This window comes from Dipodomys ordii, unplaced genomic scaffold (assembly GCF_000151885.1).
Source record: "Dipodomys ordii isolate 6190 unplaced genomic scaffold, Dord_2.0 Scaffold405, whole genome shotgun sequence".
Lineage (NCBI taxonomy): Eukaryota > Metazoa > Chordata > Mammalia > Rodentia > Heteromyidae > Dipodomys > Dipodomys ordii.
Window position 1 is genome coordinate 113,837 of NW_012267621.1, and position 26,169 is coordinate 140,005.

The 26,169-nt window shown below is 41.8% G+C and overlaps 3 protein-coding genes across 5 annotated transcripts in view; 2 read left to right on the plus strand and 1 right to left on the minus strand.

Annotated features, from left to right (window-relative positions):
* Mtss1 (metastasis suppressor 1) overlaps positions 1-3,184 on the plus strand; it is a 32,744-nt gene extending 29,560 nt beyond the window's left edge. Inside the window, exons 13-14 of one of the 3 annotated variants that reach the window (XM_013036755.1) lie at positions 284-637; positions 746-3,005. In XM_013036755.1, coding sequence (XP_012892209.1) covers positions 284-637; positions 746-984 — 593 coding nt within the window. In that variant the 3' untranslated portion in view covers positions 985-3,005. Of the gene's footprint in view, positions 1-283 lie in introns of all 3 variants that reach the window. The other 2 variants (XM_013036756.1, XM_013036757.1) reach the window with 2 other exon arrangements.
* Positions 3,185-4,139: 955 nt separating this feature from the next.
* Ndufb9 (NADH dehydrogenase (ubiquinone) 1 beta subcomplex, 9, 22kDa) lies at positions 4,140-10,877 on the minus strand. The gene is made up of 4 exons (XM_013036754.1): positions 10,729-10,877; positions 7,924-8,116; positions 7,206-7,319; positions 4,140-4,362 (listed from the first exon to the last, which is right to left on the minus strand). The coding sequence occupies exons 1-4, from the start codon at positions 10,827-10,829 to the stop codon at positions 4,231-4,233; spliced, it is 540 nt and encodes a 179-aa protein (XP_012892208.1). The 5' UTR covers positions 10,830-10,877; the 3' UTR covers positions 4,140-4,230.
* A 68-nt stretch (positions 10,878-10,945) lies between these two features.
* Tatdn1 (TatD DNase domain containing 1) overlaps positions 10,946-26,169 on the plus strand; it is a 28,472-nt gene continuing 13,248 nt past the window's right edge. The window contains exons 1-6 of the mRNA XM_013036753.1: positions 10,946-10,998; positions 17,782-17,847; positions 19,062-19,111; positions 22,081-22,144; positions 24,258-24,401; positions 24,499-24,541. Coding sequence (XP_012892207.1) covers positions 10,977-10,998; positions 17,782-17,847; positions 19,062-19,111; positions 22,081-22,144; positions 24,258-24,401; positions 24,499-24,541 — 389 coding nt within the window. The 5' untranslated portion in view covers positions 10,946-10,976. The remainder of the gene's footprint in view (positions 10,999-17,781; positions 17,848-19,061; positions 19,112-22,080; positions 22,145-24,257; positions 24,402-24,498; positions 24,542-26,169) is intronic.

The following is a 26,169-nucleotide window of genomic DNA, read 5'->3' on the forward strand; positions in this document are numbered from 1 at the left end:
GGACATTTGGGAGATGGTTTGCTGCAGCCTGGCAGTTTCACACCCTCTCTCCATCCTAACAGCTTCTCCATGGCTATTACAGTGCTCTGTGCTGTTGTAGGTGCCCAGGTACACACATGAATAAAGGTCCCTGTTGGGGAGTTCTTGGTGAAATACTCCAGCAGTGTTGGGGGACCAGGATGAGAACATGTGTGTACCCCTGCCTTGTGTGCCTTTTCCCTCTCAGCACAGAATCAGATTGGAACTGCTCCCTGGCATCTGTCTAATCAGATGCTATACTCAGTTTCAGATTACGATTACTTCTCCGTAAGTGGTGACCAGGAGGCGGAGCAGCAGGACTTTGACAAATCCTCCACCATTCCAAGAAACAGTGACATCAGCCAGTCCTACCGGCGGATGTTCCAAGCCAAGCGCCCAGCCTCCACCGCTGGCCTTCCCACCACCCTAGGACCTGCTATGGTCACCCCAGGGGTTGCAACCATCCGACGGACCCCTTCCACCAAGCCTTCTGTCCGCCGGGGGACCATTGGCGCGGGTCCCATTCCCATCAAAACACCAGTGATCCCTGTCAAAACCCCCACTGTCCCAGACCTGCCCGGGGTCCTGCCAGCCACGCCAGATGGGCCAGAGGAGCGGGGTGAGCGCAGCCCCGAGTCTCCTTCTGTGGGTGAGGGCTCCCCGGGTACTACCAATATTCCCTCCTCCATGTGGAGTGGGCAAGCCTCCATCAACCCTCCACTTCCAGGCCCGAAGCCCAGTATCCCGGAGGAGCACAGACAGGCGATTCCAGAGAGTGAAGCTGAAGATCAGGAGCGGGATCCCCCGAGTGCCACTGTCTCCCCAGGCCGGAGTCCGGAGAGCGACCCTGCAGACCTGAGCCCAAGAGATGCTCCCCAAGGAGAAGACATGCTGAACGCCATCCGAAGGGGTGTGAAGCTGAAGAAGACCACAACCAATGATCGATCAGCCCCACGCCTCTCCTAGATCTCCTAGGCTCCCAGGAAATACTGCCCCGGGGAACAAACTCTTTGATAAAACCTAATTTGTCTCAATCCATTCCAATGTATAATCAAACAAAAAAAAAATTTTGTAGGCAACTCAGAATTCAGCTCTTTTGAAAAGTACTCAACATCTTTAGATAAGAATGAAAAGCAACACATGTAACTGACATAACCTTGATCTTTGATTTGTAAATATTGAGCATTTTCTTTCTGCACATTTGAATCTTAGTTTTTCCCTTTTGATTTTTTCTGAAGGTGCCAAATTCCATTTAACTTTTTTATAAGTCTTTGTAAAATTTTAAATGCATATGGTGGGGAGGGCGGGGGGGGGGGGGGGAACCACAAAGTAGTTAATTTCAGAAAAGGATTACTATACTTTTTTTTTTCTCCCTGCAAGCTTTTGTAGATGCATTGTAGTAGTCTAGTTTAGGAGCAAAATCAAGTTATTTTAATGTACAAACAAAATGGATAAGGGATAAAAATCCTCAGTGAAATGTACTATGTTCTGGTTGGGAAATGCAGGAGTGAACCATTGATGAGCAATATTGAGAGAACTCTGGAAATGGTAGATGGTCTGGGGGGGGGGGGGAGGGCTGTGGGAGGGGCACACTGTCAACATAGCCGATCTGTTTTTACATTTAAGAGTAGCCTGGTAGGTTGAATTTCTAGTAGCTTCATGGTAAATGCATCCGAATAAGCCATACTGGATTGCAGTGTTTGTTTCTGTAGGGTGTTTAAGGACTTCCTTTCTCCCACCATTCCTCTTGACTGCACACAGCACCCACTCCAGTCCCACGCATGCTGCCATCACGGGTACGTGGAGAATCCTTTCCCACTTAGCTTCTAGTCTATGTACTCACTTCCATGGAGTCCAAATGCATCTAAAAGGGTAAGGCAATTTATAAAGTATGAAAACATTTAAAAAGTGATAGCAGGGAATCTTTAGAACAAATGCCTTTTACTAAACTGTGCCCAGCAGGCTGGGTGCTTGGGAAGCCCAGATTATTTTGAAGAAACTCCAAGTATATTTTACAACCAGCTCAAGTCTAGCAGTTTGCCAATGTGTTTACCAATCTGGGGCTTGTTTTTCTTATCTTCCTCCCATCAATGGCAGTCAATTGGCTTCCTACTAAACACTGAAGAGGATTTATTTATTATCACTGGGAATCTGACCACTATACTGTCTTTTTTTTTTCCTTTTGTATTCTAGGCTGTTTATTTGGAATGGATTTGACATTTGTTAACTGGAAGTTAAATTTGTTATAATGCCCATCCCTTAAAGTCAACAGAGATTTGTAGCCTTGAAGGGACTACATTTGGAGACAGCTGTATAAAGGAGCAAGTCCTTTAGCAGTGAGGCAACTGACTGCACATTTGTGCGTAAGCCTCTCCAGGAAGACCGCGATGGGTCCCCATGCCTACAGATTTCTGTTGGTGCTAATCTTGTGACATAATCTTATGCTTTAATACTTAACCACATTGGATGTGAGTAATGTTCTGTACAGTCATTGTTCTATATATTAACATTTAACACTGCTGTGATTGCTCAAGGACATTTTATGTTATGGCTTTAAAGCAAAGGCATGATGATTAGAAACTAAGCTTTTTTTCTTTGAAAAACAAGCTCCTTCTGCAGACTGGAAGCAGCAGTAGTGCCTGTGGTGTAGCCCACCAATCTTGATGACTAAAAGTAGCTGATGCATTGTGCATATGATGCTCGAGATGCTTTCTGCAAATGCAGAAATCATTACAAGGTAATTACAATAGATAAAAATGATATTTTAAACCTTGGAAATAAATGGATGTAACTGTACCTTGGTACAGCTTCTCACTCGTTTAGTTTTTAAACGTTAGTATAATCTGAATAAATTTAATATAAAATGTTGCCAATTCCAATGTAGAAAGAAATGTGACAAAACACCTTGGGTAGCTCTGTTTGTGTTTTTGCATATTGTAAAAGCAGTGTCACAGCTGAAAAATAAAGAAATCCTTTCTAAAGGTAAATTACTGTGGTTTTAGTTGCTAGTCTGTACTGAGAGTGGACCTCTCCTGGGCAGGTTTTCGTTCTACACTTGTATAAATAACACTTGCGTGATGTGTCTCCCTTCTACATTGTAACAATTGCTTCTGCCTACATTATAAATAAAGACCACTAGAAAGAAAAAAAAAGCCCCTTATTTCAAGTCTTTATTAAAATCAGAAGTGGGATTGAGACTCAGACTGAGCTTATTTAGACAGAACTAACAAAATGTTTTATGATGCTCATCAGCTCCGGGAACAAGCACTGCCTGATCTAATCATTAACAATAAATAAAGGGAAAAAGACAGCTGATTTTGGTGACAGTTTTACAATGTCTTACCTTTAAAAAAAAAAAACCCAAAGTAAACCCTTACTGGATCACTGTGAGTTCTGTCACACGCTACCTCTATGTCTGTGAACAGTCTGGCTACCGTGGAAGTAACACAACTGGACAACTATATCCAAAGTCGGGTCACCAACTTTATTCCCTTTTAGCCCCAGCTAGCCAACTTCCATTCTCTACCTCCTCACTATCATAAGCGCCACCTACTGGTGACTATGGATGTGCTGCCTCTCAGACCACCTGCTCTTTTCTATTTCTGGTTGGTCGTGGGACTTGAACTCTGGGCCTGGGCACTGTCCCTCAGCTCTTTAGCTCAAGGCTAGTGCTCTACCTCTTGAGCCACAGAGCCACTTCCAGTTTCCTAGTGGTTTATTGGAGATAAGAGTCTCACAGACTTTCCTGCCCGGCCTGACTTTGAACCACAATCCCCAGATCTCAGCCTCCTGAGAGATGTGAGCCACCAGTGTCCAGCCATCACCTGCTCTTTTCGTAAAAACTAAAATCCCATTAATGCAATGATTAGGAAACCAAAGAGGGGCTCCAAGCCCTCACTTTCCCTTCTCAGCTTTGTCTATTCAGTATTGTGGTACTAAGCCTTCAACCTAACATTTGCTCAGCTCTGGCTTCTGAGTTAATTTCTTACCTGATTTGGCTACTTTTCCCTTACTGACCACATGTGCTATTAATATTATGACATGTGACTGGTTTTCTTTACCTGGTATACATGGTAATACCACAGACACAAGCAGTCACATGACAGAAGGACAGCACAAGCTTGGCAGACCACATTCAACGTTTTTATTAGGGCAAGTGTATGTGTGCCAACATACTTTCCGTTGTCACTTGCTAGCAGAAAGAGCATGTGTCTACACGGGCCGGTCCCGAGGTCTGGTCACGATGTGCCACCACAGTGGAGGCAAGTCGCCTTCCTTTCTGGCCGGAGGCAAGGCTTCAGTCTTAGGACCACCAGGTGGTGTTTCCTCCTGCAGCTGCTTGACCTAGAAGGGGGGCGGGGAAGGAACACGGAGGGAGTGTGAGCCCCAACAACCCCCACCCCCCCCAACCCCCTCTGCCACTGCCGTGCATGTCAGCTCCCACAGGAAGCTCACTACATACATTTTTGTGTATTTGAATTACTCCCACAGGAAAGCTTTTTCCTTTTTTTTTTTTGCTGGTCCTGGAACTTGAACTCAGGGCCTGGGCGCTGGACCTGAACTGCTTTTGCTCAAACCTAGTGCTCTAGCACTTGAGCCATAGCACCTCTTTTGGCTTTTTCTGAGTAATTTATTGTAGATAAGAGTTTTCCTGCCAAGGCTGGCTTTGAACCATGATCCTCAGATCTCAGCATCCTAAACAGCTAGGATTGAAGGTGTGAGCCATCAGCGCCTATCCGCTTTTTCCTTTTTTAAAGCAGCAAAGTGGGAACTCTCCTCCCTCTTAATCTTTAAACGAAAACATGGCAATTACATTTCCAGTTCCCCTGGAACTTTACTGGTCCCCCCAGAAAAACATTTTTGTATCTCAACTCAATACTCTTCATGAAACCTCAGCTCATAAATGTTAGGGATGCTAACTGTAAGTACCCCTACAGCAGCTAGGGCAAGAAGCAACAGGAAATCACACAGGAAAAGGCACTCAATTCTACCTGGCCCAGCCATCATCACTTCTAGAAATTCCCTAACATCCCTAACAGGATACCTAAAAAAGCTGACGTTCCCTCTACACACGGTGCTGGCTGACAGTAGTGAAGAGGACAGGAAGGCTTCAGAGGGCAGAGGTCACCAGTGACCAGCTGTGGAGTGAAAAACCCACTTGAAACTTCAAGAGGTTGTACCACTTCTTACAAAACACGGCTCCCCTGGCCACAGTGACCTTTCTTCTATTACACCTTGGCCAGAGATTTCCAGCAGCCAACATCCTGGACCTTATCCCTTTACCAGGCATGCCTTCCCCATTTAGGAGTTCAGACACCCCATTATCCAATGTCTGCCAGCCTTCCCGCTCATTTGCTTCCATGCCCCCTGGCTATTACTTTCTCTCTCCCTCTCCCTTTTTCTTACCCTCTCCCTCACCCTCTCTCTGTACTGGTGTTTGAACTCAGGGCCTAGCTTGCTAGGCCTCCAGCTCTTTTTGTTTTCTTTTCTTTTTTTTTTGGTCAGTCATGGGCCTTGAACTCTGGGCCTGAGTGCTGTCCCTCAGCTCTTCAGCTCAAGGCAAGCGCTCTACCACTTGAGCTACAGCACCGTTTCTAGTTTTATGGTGGTTTATTATAGATAAGAGTTTCACGGCCTTTCCTGCCAGAGCTGGCTTTGAACCTCCATCCTCAGATCTCAGCCTCCTGAGTAGCTAGGATTACGGTGTGAGCCACCGTTGCCCAGCTTGTTTTTGTTATTTTCACATAGGGTTTTTATGTGTTGAGATGGGGTATCTTGTTTGGCTTCAAATGTCAATCCCTCTGATCTCAGTGTCTCAGCCTCTCAGCTAGCTTGGTATTACAGGCAGGAACCACCATGCCTAATATTTAGACAAGGTCTTTCCATGTAGCCAGGTTGCCTCAAGCTTGTCATTCTCCCTCAGCTTCCTGAATGCTGGGATTACAAGTATGCACTACACAGGGTGGTATTATTTCTTTTCTTTATCCAGTCAGACAATCACTCCCTTTTGAATAACCTTAAGTTCTCTGTTACTCTGGACAAACTGGGCCATCCATCTTTAACCCTGCATCCAAACACTTCAGTATTGCTAAAGAGGAAAAAAAAATACTGAAAGAAATGGGAGCTATTCCACATTAATCAGTCAATCTCTAATAGGGCCTTCACCATTGCCTAGCAACCTAGTTTTCTCAAGCAAGCTCATGCTCTCCTCAGCTAACACTTTCCACATTCTTCATACAGGCGGTGCCCACCTACATCAGCTTCTCTGAGTTCATTAAAACTCGAAGTTAATTTGCATACTCGTGGAAATACAATGTTATCCCCCCCCATACAATTAATGTATGCTGAACAACAATATCGACAACAAAACAAGTGGTCACACACCTCCAGCCCGAATGCATTCATATACATCTGCTGTCTTCCATTAAGGAGGAAAATCCCTTCTCCTTTTCTTCTCTCTCTACTATATGGAGGATTGCATTCATTTTTGTGGTTTTAAAAACAACTGAAAACGCACATATGTCTATTTCGACACCAGATTCCTACACCCAGTGCTGACCGTGGCCACTGCACTTGCTGACAGGATCCTCCAACATTTCATTTCACTGTATCTGACACTTGCTGCCACCCCTCAACACCCCCCCCGCCCTTGCAGGACTCCCTATCCCAACCACTACCACCGAACTCCTCACATGGAAGCCGACAACCTGGAAACCATTTTTGGTTCCTTGCTATCCCTCACGGGGACCCCTCCCTTCCAAACTTCACATGCTAATGACATGCTGCAGGTTATTTGCTTCCACATCTTCGACCCTATTGCTAGTCACAGTGACCACAGACTTCACTTGCTACTTTTCCTCCTGCTGTCTCCAACTTATTTCTTCACACCATAGTCAGAATGAGCTATTAAGATGACTAAAACGACCCAAGGCTTCTAAGGAATATTAAGGTACATGAAGGTCAGGCAAAGGACTAAGAAGGAGATAAGAAGCAAATGAGAGAACAGAAAAGTCCAAACAATCAGGGAACACCTTTTCACTGACTTTTTTTAAGATGGGCAATATTAAATTGAACACACACTAATTCTGGTAAGGAGCCAAGCACCTGCCAGGGCAGGACCTGGACCTCAGCACATGGGCAGGATCTCACTGAGCTCTACAGTGAACAGCAAGGACAGAAAGACGTACCTCTCGATCCCAGCTTTCCCTCCGTAGTTTATTCCATTTCTCTCTCTTGGCAAAGTAATCAGGATACATTGCTTTCTCCGAAGGATGCCAGTAATCTAAGCACCATTCTGGAACCTGCCACAAGAGCAAATCATGGGGTCAGTCCACAGTATTCCTTTATATACCACTGACAGATCTGCTCAGGAGATGGAAGTCAAAAATCAAGTTGTATTTTTATAACTACTGCAACTATCGGATTGTTCCTAACTCTGACTAAGGAGTCAGAGAGGATAATAAGCCGGGACCGAAGATGAAGAATGCCTTAAAGTGAATGATTCTACAGATGTAAAATGACAGAACAGAGACAGCTGGGATCGTTCCTCTCCACCTGTGTTTTCTAAACACAAGGAGTGGTTTTCTGTTACTTGGAAGTAGCAAGTTTCTCAAGAAATACCAAGTACCAACACAACTTGATTATTTTTAAAGTCTCCAAATGAGTTACTAAGTAATTTAGCAGTTTGCTTTGCCAAAAATACTACAGTACAAAATCTCAAAGATGAATTTAAGGAGAAAAGTCTTAATGGTATCTGAGCGAAAGCTGATGCCTGAAATAACAGTATGTCAACTGTGAGGAAAAGAAATCTAGTCACCCCACAAAGGGTGAAGGATACAAGGCTGAGGTCTGGACCGAGACACACAGTCTGCCTATGGAAGAGTGGCCACTGCAGTCCTCACCTACCTTGTAGCACTCATATCTCTCGTAGGAGGTGCCCCCTGGGGAGTCAGGGAAGATATATGGCTGTGGGTGCTGATTTTGCCAGAATTCTTCTTCCGCCTCCCTCAGCAGCTGTGTGGCCCTCATCATATCCTTTTCATTCCGATGTTCTTCAAACCGGGCTCTCAGCAAACAAGCAAAGTACCGGTATTTTTCCCTTAAGGCAAATGATTGTGGGAGATCAGCAATGTTATCTATTCAAGTGGCCAGTGCCTAGGCTGACAGGAGCCAAGTTCCCACTAATGCCACCTAGATGAGCAGCGCAACTTTCTGCTGCCCCCCCCCATAAATGTGAAACAGAGAGGCCACATCATTATAATGCTTGTTCTGCAGCTTTCCAAACAGCAGCAAAATAATAACTCCCTATACTACAATGAAGGAATGATGACTTAAAAAGAGAAAGAGAAAGAACTAGTAAAAGAGAAAAGCTATCGCTTCTGCAGGTTCATTCAACATTCAGTCATTTTGTACTGTGCTAAATTCTGGGGACACAAAGATGAATAACAAGGGAGGAGGAACACTGTGGACAGTTTTGCTCTAGTCATACAGAATTGAGTTTGAATCCTGATTCTGATGCTACCAGCTCCACCTTAGTCAAATTACAGTCTGGTCCTGAAGAAACTGTGGGCAGACCTAACTTAGGAAGCTTTGGCAACTGTCCAGGTCACAGATGACTAGGCACAAAGACAGCTAGTATAGCAGTGGCAGGATACATGAGAAAATATTTAGACCTACTAAGTTATGAGGTGGGTTCTATCTTAGCTCTTCTACCACTAGCTCATAGTAAGTTAATTTCTCTAGATCACGGGCTCCTTTTCTTTATGTTAGTAACGGTGCCTCCATCCTAAGGTTGTCATCAAGACTCGACGTTCTAAAACACAAAACACATTTCATACCAGTACCTGATATATTGCAAAGGCTAAATTATGTAATTATTATAATTATGGGATGGAAAACTTTGAAAAAAACATGACTTGTTTTGTGCCCACACTGAACATTGAACTCAAGGCACTGTCCCTTGGCCTTTTGCTATAGGCTGATGTTCTACCAATTGAATCACAGTTCCACTTCTGGCTTTTTGCTGGTTAATTGGAGAGAAAAGTCATGGGCTTTCCTCTCCAGGCTGGCTTGAAACAGTGATCCTTAGATCTCAGCCTCTTGAGTAGTTAGGATTACAGGTGTGAGCCACCTGGGTACACATGGCTTTATGCACAGAGAGTAACTACTACATCTTTGAGAACAATTCTGGGTTAGAGCTTAATGTTTGAATTACTAATAATACCATTATGCTATGCAAAAAAAAATCTAGAGTCAGAATGGAGGAGAGAAAAGGTTGAGTTTGGTTTAATGGAATTTAGATAATGTGTTAGAGAAGAGTCAATGATCTAACAAATGGGAAATATAGCTCTACAGGCAAATGGAGCAAAGATGGTTAACTCAAGTCCCAGTATTGAAAGGGAGTGCCTCTAGTACACACAGCATTACAGAGAGCCTTGGGGAACCACAGAGAACAGCTCTAGGAAGGTGGCAGAAATTCAAGCAATGGCTGAGAATGTTATCGAGGAGACAAGAATTTTGTGCCATTGTACTCATAGTAACTAGTTTTAACATTTCTTCTTGGATTATTGTTTTAATATTCCCAGATGTAGCATTTTTGAATCCATAATGGATTAACTTCCTTTGTAAGATTAATAATTCTCCTTATCTATTAGTATACATGTCCACCGCACCCACATATCCATTGACTTTTACTTATTTGGCATCCAGTATAGAAACTGAACTGCAAATCCTGTCATCCATGTAGGCAAATTAAAAAAAAAAATTCAGGGAAGAAACCCACAACTGTACAACCTTTTACCTGTCATCTTCCTGACTAGCAAAGAGAAGTATGATTACCAAGTTGCATCCTGGGCTTTAAGGGTACCCTCTCCAACTCTTCCAGGTCTCAGCTTTCCACGTTTTGTTTTTTTTTTTCCTCAAAAGCCCTTTGACTGGAATTAAGTTTTAAGATTCTGGGTTGTCACTGTTATTTTACACTGCATTTAGGCCACGGAAATCTACGTATTTTAAGACCACATTCTAAGACAAGTCTCCCGAGGATAGAGAGTTGTGGGGGAAGGGGAAAAAGATGCAAAGGTAATAAGGAGGACTAGATGAAGCTAAAATTGAGAAAAGCCAAGGGGAGAGGGAGCGATGAGGATGCACTAGAGATGGATATTTAATTTTTTTCCATTTTAATAAATATTAAATGTTCAGAGGCACAGAGGCATTGCGCCTTGGGGTTCTTTCCCCTGGATACTTAGATTTTAATCCCGACTGTGTGCTATGCTTCAGTGTGGTCATCCGTAAAATAAAGCTAAGATAATCCCTAACTCCTGAATTGTCCTGCGGTCTAAGAAAAGGAAGAATGTACCCACTGTCACTGTAAGTATTAGGCAGGATCGAGAAGAAAGCGTTCTTCCGTGAGCGCGGGACCCCCCCCCTTTCCTTACTTTATGTAATCACGGAACCCGCAGGGCTGGGCCTTGCGTAGATTGTACTGCATGGAAAATGAATGCACGTGTGGCCTACACCTCATATCCCGAGGTGTGTCCCGAGGTCCAGCAGCCACGGGCGGGGAAGTCTAGATTCGAACCCGGGTCCAGGGGCGGGTCCTGAGGGGCAGTGATGACCGTCCCTCGGCGTCCCCGATGCCCTTGGGCGGCCTGGTTCCCTCCAGGCCTTTCGGCCTCCACCTCGCCGCCCGAACCCCGGGTCCCCTTCTCCTACCTGTGGATACACCACGACTCCAGGTGCCGCAGCGCCCGCTTGTAAAGCCGCAGCACCTTCTGCTGGTGGGTCAGGTAGGCCGACGGCGCGCAGGACGCCATGGCCGCGGCCGGACGCTCCTGCGGCGGCCGCAGGGACTGCTGGGGGAGTGGGCGGGGCGGACGGCCGGAAAGGTGGGGCGAGTGGCGGGAAGGGCCTGGAGGGCCCGCCGCTTCCGCTTCCGCCGGGGAGGAGCCCGCGCCGCCGTCATGAGTCGCTTCAGGTTCATCGGTAAGAGGCGCCTTTTGCCGGTTTCGCGTGTGTTTATGTGCGGAGACTGACGCGGTCGTGACTTGTGCTCTCCTCCATGTCTGCGTTACATTCGGTGGGGAAGGGAGGAGGAGATTTGGGAAGAGCCCTCGCCGGGCACGCGGGAGGCCCCAGGTTCGAATCCCCCGTGCGCCCTGTCTACCTCGGCCTCCGGGACGCGCCTTTGGGCGGGCACGGCCCCAAACCTGCGGGGATGTTGACGGACGCTTGGTTAGACGGGGCGGGTTACACGAAAACCGCGGGGAGCGCCGTCTTGTGCTCGGCAGGTCCGGTGAAGGGAGATGACGGCGGTGGCCCCGAGTGGGAGCCGACCGGCACTCAGGAACGCCTGGGCGACGTTGTGAGGCCTAGCATTTGGGAGGTGACTTGGACTCCATTGTCTCGCTTTAGCCTCACTCTCCATAAAGTGAAGCCTTTCCCCAAGAAGCATTCGTTCGTGAGAGTTGAGTGCCAGCTATAAGCCAGAATCGTGCACCCCGGGATATAGTCGTGGATGACGCTGGGCATGATATTTGTGGCGTTTCCAGCTACTTACAGATTAGGAAATGAAAGCGATCCTACATCTGCCTTAGTATAATAACCCTGGTAGTTAAATGGAGATTTAGTGAGGCATAGGAGAGACCTGAGCATTGATGGCTCCAGATTTGAGCAAATGCAAAAGTAAATAAACATGAACTGGAAGCATAACTGGTTTGGCAGTATATACGAAAGCCACTCAGACACATTGGGGTTAGTTTTGTTTGGAACTCTTAAATGACATCCAGGAAGAGACATCATCTAGACACTTGTATAGTCTGACACTCCAGAAAGTAAAGCAGTGTCCCCACCCCCCTCAAAAAAAACAACAACTAGTGAATACTGTGAAACTGTATCTTGAATTGCTTTAGTTTCCAAACTGGATAAGAGCTGTAGTCAAACAAATGGGAGGGACAATGTTAGTGATTATAAATAAAGCTTTAAAAAGGCTGTGATAGAGCCAGGGGTGAGGCCTGGAGGTTCCTGGAAGGTTGTAAGAACACCCTAATCTGTAATGTAATTAGGAGGAGAGATGGAATAAAAAGTCATGTAATACTCCCATTAAGATGCTCTAAAAAGGTTTGTAGTATAAAGCTAATTCTCTACCTCAAATCATGTCTCTTTAGCCCCCCTACCCCCTCAACCTCCAGGTTCCAGATGATGATGATGATGATGGTGATTTGCTAGTCCAAGGGCTTGAACTTAGGGTCTGGGCACTGTCCCTGAGCTTTTGCTCAAGGCTAGCACTCTACCACTTGAGCCACAGCACCACTTCTGCCTTTTTTCTGCCTATGTGGTACTTAGAAATCAATCCTAGGGTTTCATGCATGCTAGGCAAGCACTCTACCACTAAGCCACATTCCCAGCCCCTTATATTATTTTTTTTAATCAACTAAACTTCTTTTGCTTCAGATCTTTCAGTTGCTGTCTTAGCAGCATAGTTGATTGTCTTAGTAGCATACAAAGGCTTTCTTTCTGCAATCTGGCCCTGCCCATTTTCCAGCCTTATCCCTTTTGTGTCCAATAAACACTACTTCTGCTGTTTCTTACTCTGACACATTTTAGAGTAGCAATTTGGGGCCAAAGTGTTCCCTTATGCCTTTAATGTCATTCAGACTTCCCTATTGCCTGGCTTTTCTTTAAAGACTTTCTAATATACCCTCTAAAACATTATTTGAAATTAAGTATGTATCTGCCTATCCCTCAATACTAACACTCTTTAAGGCAATCACTAGCATTTTTCTTTGTTGGCCAGGGTCTTACTTAGTAAAATGACTATTCAAAAGAATATGAACAAATGGGTAAAAGAGAGTATGTGGCTTTAGTCCTAAAATTATTTTTAAATACTGATAAAAGAGGGCTTGGAATGTGGCTTAGTAGTGCTTCCCTGGCATGTATGAAGCCCTGGGTTTGAATCCTCAGTACCACAAAAACAGAAAAGGCCAGAAGTGGTACTGTGGCTCAAGTGGTAGAGTGCTAGCCTTGAACAAAAACAAAAAAAAAGAAGCTCAGGACAGTGCCAAGGCTTGAGTTCAAGCCCCAGGACTGCAGGGGGAAAAAAAACTGATAAAGATAAAAAGGTAACTTTCTTGAGATTAATAATTAGGATAATTTTCTTTCATTTGCACTTTCAGTTCTCATTGTAACTGTTAAATGTTTAAGTATATCATTCATTTTAATAAATTTATACAAATACATTAAAGCAAACAGATTTTTTTCTTTAAAATAAAATGAGTCATACTAAACATTCATCTTTATTACAACTTAGTCTGATATTTAGTCTTTTATTCCATGCCATTTAAAAAACTGCTTGTGAACAGTACATTGGCTTATTAACTTACTACATTAAGTCATGAACAGAACTTTGAAAGACCATATTAGATCTGTGGAAGTTTGGTCCATGAACGAGCTTTACCTGGAACTCTGGGATGGGAAATTAAAACACTGTTATGATACCAGCCATAGATTTTGGATGGGAACAGTTGACTATCCCCAGATTGTATGGTTTCTACATTTCCATTTCCTCCAATTGCACAAGAAGTGGTTTCCTTTCCAAACTACACTCCATTTCTAACGCAGAAGAGGCTGGAAAGCCGAACTATTCGTGGGCAACTCTGGAAAACACATTTACATTTGAGGTCTTGGGGACTACTTGAGATCCAAACTATAACATCCAGCTAGTGTTGGAGAATTGGTTGTGCAGGAGGTAGGGAGGGTGACATTCACATATCTGGTGTCAGAGTGAGGTATGGGGAGTGTTTGGACATGAGACTATACTTAGGGAAAGCAATTTGTGTTTTCTTACCTCACCTTGGCATTCTGAAATAGCCATAGGTAATAGTAAACTAATAGGTATGGCCATGTTCCTATAAAACTTGGTGGATATGAAAACTTAAGCTTTTTATAGTTTTTACACATCACAAATACTCTATTTTTTTTCAATTATTTAAAATGTAAAATCATTCTTAGCCTAGAGTTGAACGCAATGGGGCAGTGGGAACGAGGTGTGGTGGTTCATTAACAAACTTGCAACACTCAGGAGGTGCAGCAGGAGGAGCACTAGTAAGAGGCTAGCTGAGGCTATGTGGTGAGACCTTGTCTTAACAGAACAAAACAAAAGGCAGTGGCTGCGGCAGGAGTCTGCCAGTTCTTTGCTCTAGCACTTTTTTCTACCCTCTGGTGTTGATTTGCTGAAGGAACTGGACTGATTGTCCCACAAAATGTCCTTAATTTTTGGTCTGTTGCCAATAGTAGTGTCATTTGGCTTGTTCTGTAGTCCCCTGTATTTCTTGTAAACATGAAATTATATTGAAAGACCAACAAAATTTGAAATACCTTATTTGCTGTCCCTTTGTATCTCTAAATCATAGATGACTGTCACCTGGACATGGTTCACTTGAGTACAAACAGGCTTTACTTGGAAGGTGTATTTTTTCTCTTGGTTGCTAACAGTGCAAACAAGTTTCCTCTGTTTTATTTTGAAAAACATAAGCACATTAATAGATGAAGTGGTTTTTAGCAAAGCTATCTATTTAAAAAAATTAACGAAAAGGAAACATGTTCCTCTACATAGTGTGACATACCATGAAATATACGAATCCTTCAATTTCATTCCCTAATCAGAAGCACAGTCCAATTTCCCACTTTGCTTTGTTTTCCTTCCTGCCACTTCCTCCCAACCCCCATCTGTCTTTTTTTAGACTATTTACTCTAGTTGTCTGGAACTGACTAGAAATTGGGTTTCATACAGTACTGTTTACTTTTGAATTTCCTTGTCAGTAAGCATACTTCTGAGTGGAACCGTTTTAATTTAAAAGACACTCATCACAGATCTGCACTTTTTGAACAAGTTAAATAAATAGGATTTTGACAACAAAACAGGTTGGCCCACCTTTGGCTGTTTGATGCTGCAGTCAGGGATGGAAGCATTGACCACATGAGACGGTGTGGAAGGTAGCTAATGTCAGCCCAGATTCTCTTTGGTGATGGCATGCTACAATCTTTGTATGATGCTGTCTATGCTCGGTAATAATGATGATGACATGTTATAGGCCTTCGATCTACAAAATTTCTTCACTTCTACATTTCTGGGTTTGAGATATATTTCATAGGCCCAAAAGAATAATTCTGTGCTCATCCTACTAGTAAGAAAATTGAGGCTCAGCAAGAGCTAAGACTAGTCAATTAATAATTGGCCACTCAGAAGTTCTAACTACAAGGCCCATTTTCTTTCCATAACTGCATAATGATAGTTCTTCTATCTTACTGTCTTTCTTAGAACTTGTTCATAGATTGAATTCCTTTTAGTCAATTTGAACTTTTTTGTAGGTATTTGCTGCAAGAACCCATCTTAATCAATAAGCCTAATATGGGGACGTGTGTTTGTTATCTGGGCTCCATGAGAAGCCACAGGCAGAAGAAGCATGTCTAAGGCTGGCTCTGAGCAAAAATGCAAGATTTTATCAAAAAGTAATTAAAGCAAAAGGGACTGGGGGTATGGCTCAAATGATAGTGTGTTTGCCTAGCAAGGATGAGACCTGGAGTTTAAACCCTGGTGCCATCAAAAAATACAAACAAGGGCTGGGAAGGTCGCTCAGTGGTAGAGCGCTTGCCTTGCATGCCTGAGGCCCTGGGTTTGATTCCTCAGCACCACATAAGCAAAAAGAAAAAAGCTGGAAGTGGCACTGTGGCTCAAGTGGTAGAGCGCTAGCCTTGAGCTGAAGAGCTGAGGGACAGCACCCAGGCCCAGAGTTCAGGCCCCATGACCGGACCCCAAAAAAAGAAAAACAATACAAACAAAAGAGGTACATCACTCACTCATCTGCCGATGCCCTGATATCTTTGGAATTTTCTACATTGTGCCTTTCTTTTACTAGCTCAAATGCTTGAAATACGTTCTTTACTGTCTCTCTGTTTATCCAAACTACCAGTCATTTTTCAAGGTCTCCGAAATGTGGCAGTACGTCCTAGGGTCCAGATTAGAAGGAATCAATGAGAATATAGCAATATATAATAATAGAAATAATGTTGAAGTCTAGTGGTAGGCAGCTGCTCCCCCACTACAAGAATTGGGAGATTCTCCTATTGCTGAAAACTGAAGACTGTTTATTTGTTTGATTTTTTTTTTTGACAGTACTGGGGTTTGAACTCAGGGCCCAACAATGCTTCCAGCCCTTTTTACTTTAGTTGTTTTTCAGATAAGATCTTGTACATTTTTTTTTCTTGGTCAGTCTCAGACACAACCTTTCTCCTGTGTATTTGAGATTACAGAAGAGAACCACCAAGCCATGCTTGTTTGTTGAGATGAGTCTTAGTAACTTTTTGCATAGATTGGCCTCAGACTGTGATTTTCCTTATTTCTGCCTCCTGAATAACTAGGATTCCAGGTGAGCCACCATGCCCAGCCTCAAGCATATTTACCTTAAATATAGCGGCATATGTAGTGGAGAAAGTATTTCAAGCATTTGAACTAGTAAGAGAAAAGCACAATGTAGAACATTCCAAAGATATAAGGGCATCAGCATGATGAGCAGAGTTTGGTTTTCTCATTTTTCCTGTGCTCTCTTAGGTTCAACAGCAAGGTTTAACAAGAGCCCCATTTTACTGTTTTGCTCACATAGTTCTTTGTTGTGGGTGGTTTTCCTGAACACTCATGACTTCACCACTAGATACCAGTAATGCTCCTTTTAGATGTGACACCCCCAAAAGTTTACAGACATTGCCAGATGTTGGAGATGAGTTTTGTGGTTAGAGGGAGAGGTGAGACAAAACTGCTGCCCCGCAGGTGCCGCAGAGGTCCTCTGGCGTCCCAGGTTCAGTAGTGTCTGTACACACTTGGGTGTAGAATGCCCTTTGTCTTCAGCATGTAGACCTACACTCTGTCTTCAAGACCCAGCTCTTCTGGGAAGCTCTTCTCATCATCCCTGTCAAAACAGTATTGCCCTTCCCATTTGTTCCCAGGTGCATAGTCATTATTTACAGACTAAATCCCTGTGGACAGCACACCTTCTGTAAGATCTCTAGGTATACTAGGTTCTAGGAAGATGATGAAGATAAACATGATGACTTGCACATTATAGCACATTCTATTTATAGTTATATATAGCGTATACGAAAAATAAGTAAATGATTACACTTCCTGTATTTCCATTTCCATTACTTTAATTCAATCTCTTCTAACCACATGTATGAACTTTTCCCAGGTTCTCATTGAGACAGACTAACTCTGCTTGTCCCACTGTCTGCAAAGATGCCACAATGAGATGCCCACATGTAAATCTTGTTTCTCTGCTTAAACACCATCAGCAGTGCTCTTGTATCCAGTGTGGTACAGTAAACACAATGTCTGTAACATTACTGGGTCCTGCCTGTTCTGGACACTTCCTTCCTCTTGCTTCTCTCCAGCTATTTCACCAGGGCAGGCTTTGCTGGCTGGCTGCAGTGTATGGCTGGCTGCAGTGTACCCTGTCCCATTGAGAAACTCAAAGTAGGAGATCAGGTCAGGAATTGTTTCTGTAAGTCTTTTGTGAGCCTACCACCAGACAGGCTGGAAGTTCCTTTTCTGTGTCCTTTAATACCAGGGCTAATTGTAATGTTTCATAGTTGCCGCTAAGTGCCCAGCACTTACATGAGGTGATCACGTATGAGGGTGGGAATGGAAACATCAACAGAAGCTTCAAGTAAAGACTCTTGATGACTAATTGGTTATTTTCTGTTTACTTTCTGCAGATATTGGTATTAACCTAACAGATCCTATGTTCAGAGGAATTTATAGGGGGGTTCAGAAGCACCAAGGTAAGTGTTTCTCTTCTTAAGTTTGTAAAGTGTTCCTCTGTGAAGATCAATTCTCTAAAGAAACCTTGAAAAGTTTAATTCACCCTTAAATTAGGATGTACAATAACTCATCGTGCATTTTAGATTAAAATGAAATGAAGCACAAACAAGCTATATTTATAAACCATAGTTAAGGGCATTTATAAGGCACACGTAGCAGCAAACTACAAATTGTGATTTTTGTTTTTTCTTTGTTCTGCATTGAACCCAGAACTTTGCACAGGGCAGGTGATCTACTGTTTGACCCACATCTCTCACATAAAACTTTAATCCATCCCTGTTCTTTATCTGTGGAAAATTTACACTTTTTTTTTTTTAACATTTTCGGTGAGGTAATGAAAAATAGCAATGTGATTAATGTGTCTATTTCCTTATCTTGCTTTTTGTTCTTTCCAGCGGCCTAGCTTTTTAGAGACCTAACATATAGGCAGTGTGCTGCTTCACAGGGTACCCTCTTACAGGGTAACAGAAAACAGCTGAAAACAAAATCGTTTCTAGTTATCACTTAAGGTTAGCTATCAACCCTTTAAGAGCTAAATGCTGGACTTGATGGCTCACGTGGCAGTGATAGAGTGCCAGTCACGAGTAAGCCAAACAAGAATGCAAGGCCCTAAGTTTGTTACTGGCACAACGAACAAATCAGTTTCCAAATTCAAAGCAAGTACCTTCTACTCATTAGTTTGAATCTCGTGATTTTTTTGTGACCCTCACTTTTTTTGGGGGGGGTCCAGTCGTGGGGCCTGAACTCTGGGCTTGGGCGCTGTCCCTCAGCTCTTCAGCTCAAGGCGAGTGCTCTACCACTTGAGCCACAGTGCCACTTCCAGCTTTTTTTTTCTGCTTATGTGGTGCTGAGGAATCAAACCCAGGGCCTCATGCATGCAAGGCAAGTGCTCTACCACTGAGCCACCTTCCCAGTCCTGATCCTCACTTTTTTGTCAACAAAATAAAAATACACTTAATTATATTGTATTTGTCTAGCTAGCCTTAGATTAATTTAAAAAACTGCTAGTTCTTGTCTTACTATGTATGTCACAGTGTTTTTCAAACACATGATTATACTTTGATTTAGTACATGTGATTGTCTCTTTTTATTTTGAGATTAACTAGATTCATTTACTAATAATAAGTTCATTATTTATCCCAGGTTTTCTTACCATGTGATTTATCTTGTACAGATGATTTGCAGGATGTAATAGAGAGAGCTGTCCAGATTGGTGTTAAAAAGGTAACATCTGCTTTTTGTTATTTAAAAAAAAATATCAAACTACTCTGTTCACAGGTATTTAACTTACACAAACCCTAGAAATGTTATAGGTAACAAAATATATTTAAAATACTTTATCTATTTGAAGTGTCCAGCTTCTTACAAGACAATTAAAAATTTTCAATATGACTTATCGTTTGTTGAAATTAAGCAGTCATCAAATAGACACACACCTGTCACTAAGTTTGCCTTATGGGTTACTATTTTTAATAGCACTGTAATTTTCACAGCAATAAAAATTTTTGCTGTTTTTGTAGACAGTTCTAAAGAATAAACGAATATTAACTGGCTCAGTGTCAAATTGGTCAGATAGATTTTTCTTTAAATTAGTTTTCAAATGCAGGCTAGCCTACACATACAAAAATGGGGTGAAGTCATGGCTTCAAGACCCATGGCAGCTATTACTTCCAAAGTGAAAGTCCAATCAGGTGCTGGTGGCTCACACCTGTAATCCTAGCTACTCAGGAGGCTGAGATCAGAGGATCATAGTTCAAAGCCAACCTGGACAGGAAAGTCTGTGAGACTCTTATCTCCAATGAACCACAGGAAAACTGGAAGTGGTGCTTTGGCTCAAAGTAGTAGAGTGCTAGCCTTGAGCAAAAAAAGCTCAGGGACAGCACCCAGCACCTGAGTTAAAGCCCCATGACTGACAATAAGTAAGTAAATAAATGAATAAATAAAGTGAAAGTCCTCAGCACTAAAAAAATGACACTACTGATTTCATGAGGTCCATAGCCTCCAACTCTAAATGTGTACAGAGCTATTAGGTAATAGCAAAGGATGAAAGGGACACAGTTCTCCCATTATGTAGTCTTTCCCTACTTGCTAAATCACTTTGTATAGAGCTTTGCTGCAAACTCTGGAATTCCAAGCTCCTAACTTTTTCTGTGTCAGCCGTGAGTACTTTCATCTGAACATTTCTAACCAGGCACACATTCATGGAATGACAGAACCGAGGGGAATTTTACTTGGACCTGCATCCATTTTATATTTATGTATCATGTTCATGCAGGTAACCTGCAGAACGGTTCTGGCATGACAAGCATGGCTTCCAGCCCCAGCTTTCTCCTTCATAGCCTCATAACATGGGATATTTTATCTCCCCAGATTTTACTTTTCTCATTTGTAAAAAAGGAAGGATAGGGCTGGGATGTAGCTCAGTGGCAAAGCGCTTGCCTAGCAAGCGCAATGTCCTGGGTTCAATCCCCAGTACCAAAAGGAAAAGACAAAAAAAATACAGTTAAAAAAAAACCCAAACAAAAAAAAAAGGAAGGATATTGGCCATTCATTAGTAGAGTGAAAGGGAAAGAAAATGTGGAATGCAGAGCATTTGCTTCTATACCTAACATAGAGGTAGAGCACATGGGGAGTGCACCACCACTGTCATGGGGGAATGGCAGACCCTCTCATCTGGCCCTTCTTCCCTTGTTAGGGTAAAGTAAAAAGTAGTCTTGCTCAGAAACTGTTGAACATAATTTAAGTACTAGATGTAGGCAGCTAGTTTAGTTCTAAAGAACTAGGTCATGTTAGTACAAAGTTTTTGTTTTGTTTTACAACTGCTTTATAGCCTGTGTTCCACAGCAGTTGAGGATTTAATTATGACTTTCATTCCCTGGTAGATGTGCAATGTCTAGTCATAGTAGAGGCTTAAGTTGCTATAAAAGAATATTCAATTCCACATTTTTATGTGTGTATGTGGGTCATGAGATTTTATGCTCTAGATTAGTGCTCTACTACTTGAGCCAAAGCGCCACTTCTGTTTTTTTGGTTATTAATGGGAGGTAAGAATCTCACAGAATTTCCTGCCAGGGCTGGCTTTGAACTATGATCTTCAAATTTCAGCTTCCTGAGTAGCTAGGATTATAAGCTTGAGCTGTCGGTATCTAGCAATTCCACTTTTGTGTGTATGTGTGTGGTGTGTGTGTTCTCTTTAGGTATGTGCCTAGGATGAATTCTTCTTTATAACTTACTAAGATATTTGAAGTAAGCTTTAAAAATGTGTGTGTGTGTGTGTGTGTGTGTGTGTGTATCAAGCTACACACTAGTGGCTCACACCTGTAATACTTGTTATTCAGGAAGCTGCAAACTGAGAGTCTTGGTAAGAAGCCATATGGGACTGATAAATCCACATGACTCTTATCTCCAGTCACCAAAAAGCCAGAAATGGAGGCATGGTTCAATGAAAAAGTGGAGGGAGATAGAGCCTAGAATTCAAGCCCCAGTTCTGGCACAAACAGACAAGGCTGTATCTTTAGAAAATGCATATTTACCAAGAGCCATAACTTCTCTCCAGTGAATTTGTCACTGTACTTTTCCTTTTCTGACCCTTTCCACAGTCTTCAAGAGCTTTAGTTATTTGGGCTATGTCTACTGATGTATATTAGAAATTAAAGCAATTAAAAATATTTATTAACTCATTTTAGAATAACAATAAACTATTATATAAAATAGTATTTTTATGAAAACTTTTTCCTATTTTATGTAAGCATTTTCCAAAACCAACTTTAGAAACAAGAGGGATTATTTTAAGTCTTGTTATAATAACTAGCTTCATAGACAACTGGAATTTCTCATCCATCTCTGTGGTCAGTCTATTGTGGTATCACATGTCCAGCAGCTTGTAGAAGACCTAATGTGGCAGAGTGAGAGAGATGAAGACAAACAGTGCCTAAGTATTGTTCTGAAAGTAGTTTTGACCTCCTGTATATCCTGGCAATTTTTCTTGGGCCACACTGGGAGAACTACCAAGCTAATCAACACTATTGAATGACTGATTTAAATGAACTGCATTGTAAACTCACAAGTCTTTAATCAGTCTGCCATGACCTGACATTTAAAGGAAAGGTAGGCTTTGACAGAGAACAGGCAAGTGGGAAGACCTGGAAGAATTGTTGATGTGTTGAAGTCAGCTTATTTTCTCTCTGTTTCAGTTTATGATTACAGGTGGAAATCTACAAGACAGTAAAGATGCACTTCAGTTGGCACAAACAAATGGTATCCTCATATTACTTTAACAAAAAAATGAATTAAATAATTTTGAAGAAGTCTGAGAACTACTTCAGGTACAGATTCAATGAAACCTGACTGTAGACACTGTAGGAAAATGCCCTGATTTAAACAGGACATGATTAAGATGACAAATTTCAGAGGATTGATTGGTGTGTGAGGTGTTTGATAAAACCTTCTCATATAATATTTCAGTCAAGTGAGGAAAAGTAATCCGTGTGTATAACTTAAGAATTTGAGTAGGTACCAGTTACACCTATAATTCTAGCTACTGTGGAGGCTGAGAGCTGAGGATGAATCATGGTTTGAAACATGGCTGGACAGAAAAGTCTATGAGAATAAAATAACGAATTTCCAGCTAACCACCAAAAAGCCAGTTGTGCAGGTGTAGCTCAAGTGGTAAAGTGCCAACGTTGAGTGAAAAGCTAAGGAATGGTGCCCAGGCCTTGAGTTCAAGCCCCGGCACCAACACACACACACACACACACACACGCGCGCGCGCACGCACGCGCGCAGAACTTTTAGGCATATATTGTAATATATTTTAAATATAAGTTGTTTTTATTCCTTTTAAATTTATGCTATAAAGGATTAATTTATTGATCTTTTTCTTTTATCTTTTATCTTTTTTTTTTTGAGATGAGTCTTGTTATATTCTGACTAACTTTGAACTCTTGATCTTCCTGCTTCAGATGGCCAAGTGGCTGGGTTTATGGGCTTGTATCTCCAGCCTGCTTTATTAAATGGTGATCGTGTAGACCAGATACTGAGTAAGGCCCCAGGAATGCAAGTAGCAATGTAATATACAATCTTCATATGCTCCTTTAATGTTCATACATTTTACACTTACTTAAAATCTTAAAATTTTTGGAATTCTTAAAAGAATGCCAGTTCTATAAAACACTTCATTTAGCATTTAACTTTTTTTCCTATGCCTAATGTACTGTATATACACTGGGGAATGCCTATATTACATGTGATTTTTGAAAATACAGATGTGTTCCTTTTATATATGAAATCTTATTAAACCAATCTTGTTCTTGTTGTTGTGGGGCTTGAATTCTGGGCCTTGGGTGCTGTCCCTCAGCTCCTCAGCTCAAGACTAGCGCCCTACCACTTGAGCCACAGTGCTACTTCCAGCTTTTTTCTGCTTATGTGGTGCTGAGGAAGTGAACCCAGGGCCTCGTGCTTGAAAGGCAAGCACTCTACCACCACTGAGCCACCTTTCCAGCCCTAAAACCAATCTTTTATAGAAATCCTTCTAAAATACACACTTACAATATCCTGATACATTTTCTTAGTGATTAAAGACATAAAACTAATCACCTTCTCAGAGGTCTTCAAAATATAAACATTTTCTCTGTTCTTTTCATTACCAAGCTGATGATTTTAAGTTACCATCATCTCCCTTATTAGCCCTTTTCCATTCCTCTTCATATATCTTGTGTCCTCATAGGTTTATAGGGCTGCCTTCTTTTATCTATAGATATCTGTGGGAGAGCTTGAGAAAGAGTCCACACCACCTCTGTGTATTCAAGTGTGGGTCCCTATAAACCTACACAAACCTTTGATGTTGTTTGGTGCTGGGCCTGTTGCATGCTGTCCAGTCTACAATGAGCTACTCCCCCCCCTTTTAAAATCATTTTGATTTTCTCACTTGCTCCATACAGTAAAGGCTGCTAAAACATCTAGTCTTCAAATAAGTGAGCTATAAACAAGTAAGGAAAGCCTTTCCTTTAAAGTCATCCCTGCTTTTAGCTTTTTCATGGGGAATACATTTTAACTGTAATATTAAATCCATGAATTACAGCAGTCACATGAATGTGATGATGAAAGATAAAATTAGATGATGACATTTCAAAAAGTTGTTTCACTTTCTATTCTGTTATGCTCAGTAAATATCAAGCTGTGGAAAGAATTGAATTGATTATTAACACATTAAGGCAATTTTCATATCCATAAATTTTTACATGATTAGCATGATGTAATTCTGGTAATTTGAATCATTTATGCAGTTGAAAATCAGCTGAAGTTATTTGCATTTTTTCATGTTAAATAGAAACATGCTGCAAACAACCCCAAGGTGTGATTTTTGTGTTAGATATGTTTTTCAGTACAGTTGGATGTCATCCTACGAGATGTAGTGAATTTGAAAAGGATAACCCTGATCTTTACCTAATGGAGCTGCTCGGTCTTGCTGAAAACAATAAGGGGAAGGTTGTCGCAATAGGGGAATGTGGACTTGGTAAGTGCCAACCAAACCACTTAAAACAACTGTGTTTAGAATAACTGAGTAGTTCTGTATCTATCCTGAGTAATTATTCTTTTCTTATCTTTTAAAGATTTTGATCGACTTCAGTTTTGTCCCAAAGATACTCAGCTCAAGTAAGAAAACTTGTTGATTTTAAAAATTACTGTAAATTCTGAGTAATTTTTTAAAAAAAATAACATCAATTGAGCATATCATTAGACTAACTATTAGGATGCTTGTGTTTTCCTCTGTGCATATCAAAAGTTAGATGAAACAAAGTCCATGCTTCATTATATATAATTCATGGGATAGAAACAGTTCATTTGAGCCTGGTGCTGGTAGCTCATGCCTGTAATCCTAGCTACTTAGGAGGCTGAGATCTAAGAATCACATTTTGAAGCCAGCCTGAGCAGGAAAATCCATGAAATTCTTATCTCCAATTAACCATAAGAAAGCTGGAAGTGGTTCTGTGGCTTAAAATGGTAAAGTGCTCTAACCTTGAGTGAAAAAGCCAAGTGATAGTGCCAAGGCCCTGAGTTCAAGCCCCATGACTGACCATTTAAAAAGAAAGAAAAGAAACAGGTCATTGTTTAATATACCTGGATAGAGTACCTTAGTTGAGAATATGATGTAAAAGCAGGGGATATTTAGAGGATTATAAGGGTCAATAACCAAAGGAAGAAACAATTTTTACTCTTACTAGAAAGTGGATATTATTCACTTGGAACGGAAAGAATCCTTCCATACAAGCCATGTTAAGATAGTAACTTCCGAGCAAATCCAAAGCCCACAGTGTTGAGGATGTCCTACTATAGTCTGTCCTACTGGTGGTCCAGTGCTATGTAGTTAAACAGAAAAATTAGGGTAGAGTCTTAATTTAAAACATGAACATTTTATGTGCTGCAGATTCAACCCAAGGCCTCATGCTAGGTCAGCATCTACCACTGACTGAGCTACCCTTCCAGCCAGAAATATTTTTAAAATTCCTTCTAAGTTAATTTAGTTATTCATTCAGTGAACAAATATTTATTGAGTACTCTGTGCCAGCAACTTCTGGGAACTCAAGAGTGTACAAAATATGTATGTGTTCTGTCTCTAAAGAGATTTTGAGAATAAACAACCTTCTTTCTAATGTATGAAGGAGAAATTGGATCAAATTATCTTCTAATATCCAGATAATAATGATTGTTGAATTTTTCTCCCCTGCACTGGGGATTGAACTTAGGGCCTAACTCATGCTAAGCAACCCTGCTTCCACTAAACTAAACCCTTAGCTTGTGTGCCTATCTTGATTAAGTCAATAACTTTATGCCTTGGGTTTCTTTATTCAAATTATATATGCTAGAAGTGTATCCCCCTCCTCCATTGCTCCATCTTAAATGGACTCCTGTCTGTGCACCCTAGCTGAAATCCATTATGACAGGGAGCAGGTTTACTGCTGGAGTTGGTCATAAACTAGACTTGAAACTCCAGATATTCTGGAGAGTAAGGTCTGTGATCAGGTGGAGGCTGGACTCTGGTTCTCATGAGCCTTTTGTAAAGTAGATGCTGAAGAGGAAGAATAGGATGGAGGGCAGCCATAGAGAGGAGATGGAGGCCATCCTTGTTTTCAGCCAGCTTTTGGCTCACCTGCATCCTAGGTAGTAGCAACTGCTACTCTGAAACTGACCTTTTCAAGCCCATGCCCTAATCTAGTGTTGTCACTAAATTTTAATTCAGCCTAAAGCAAATCACAGCTGTGCAAAAACAAGCAGATCTAACT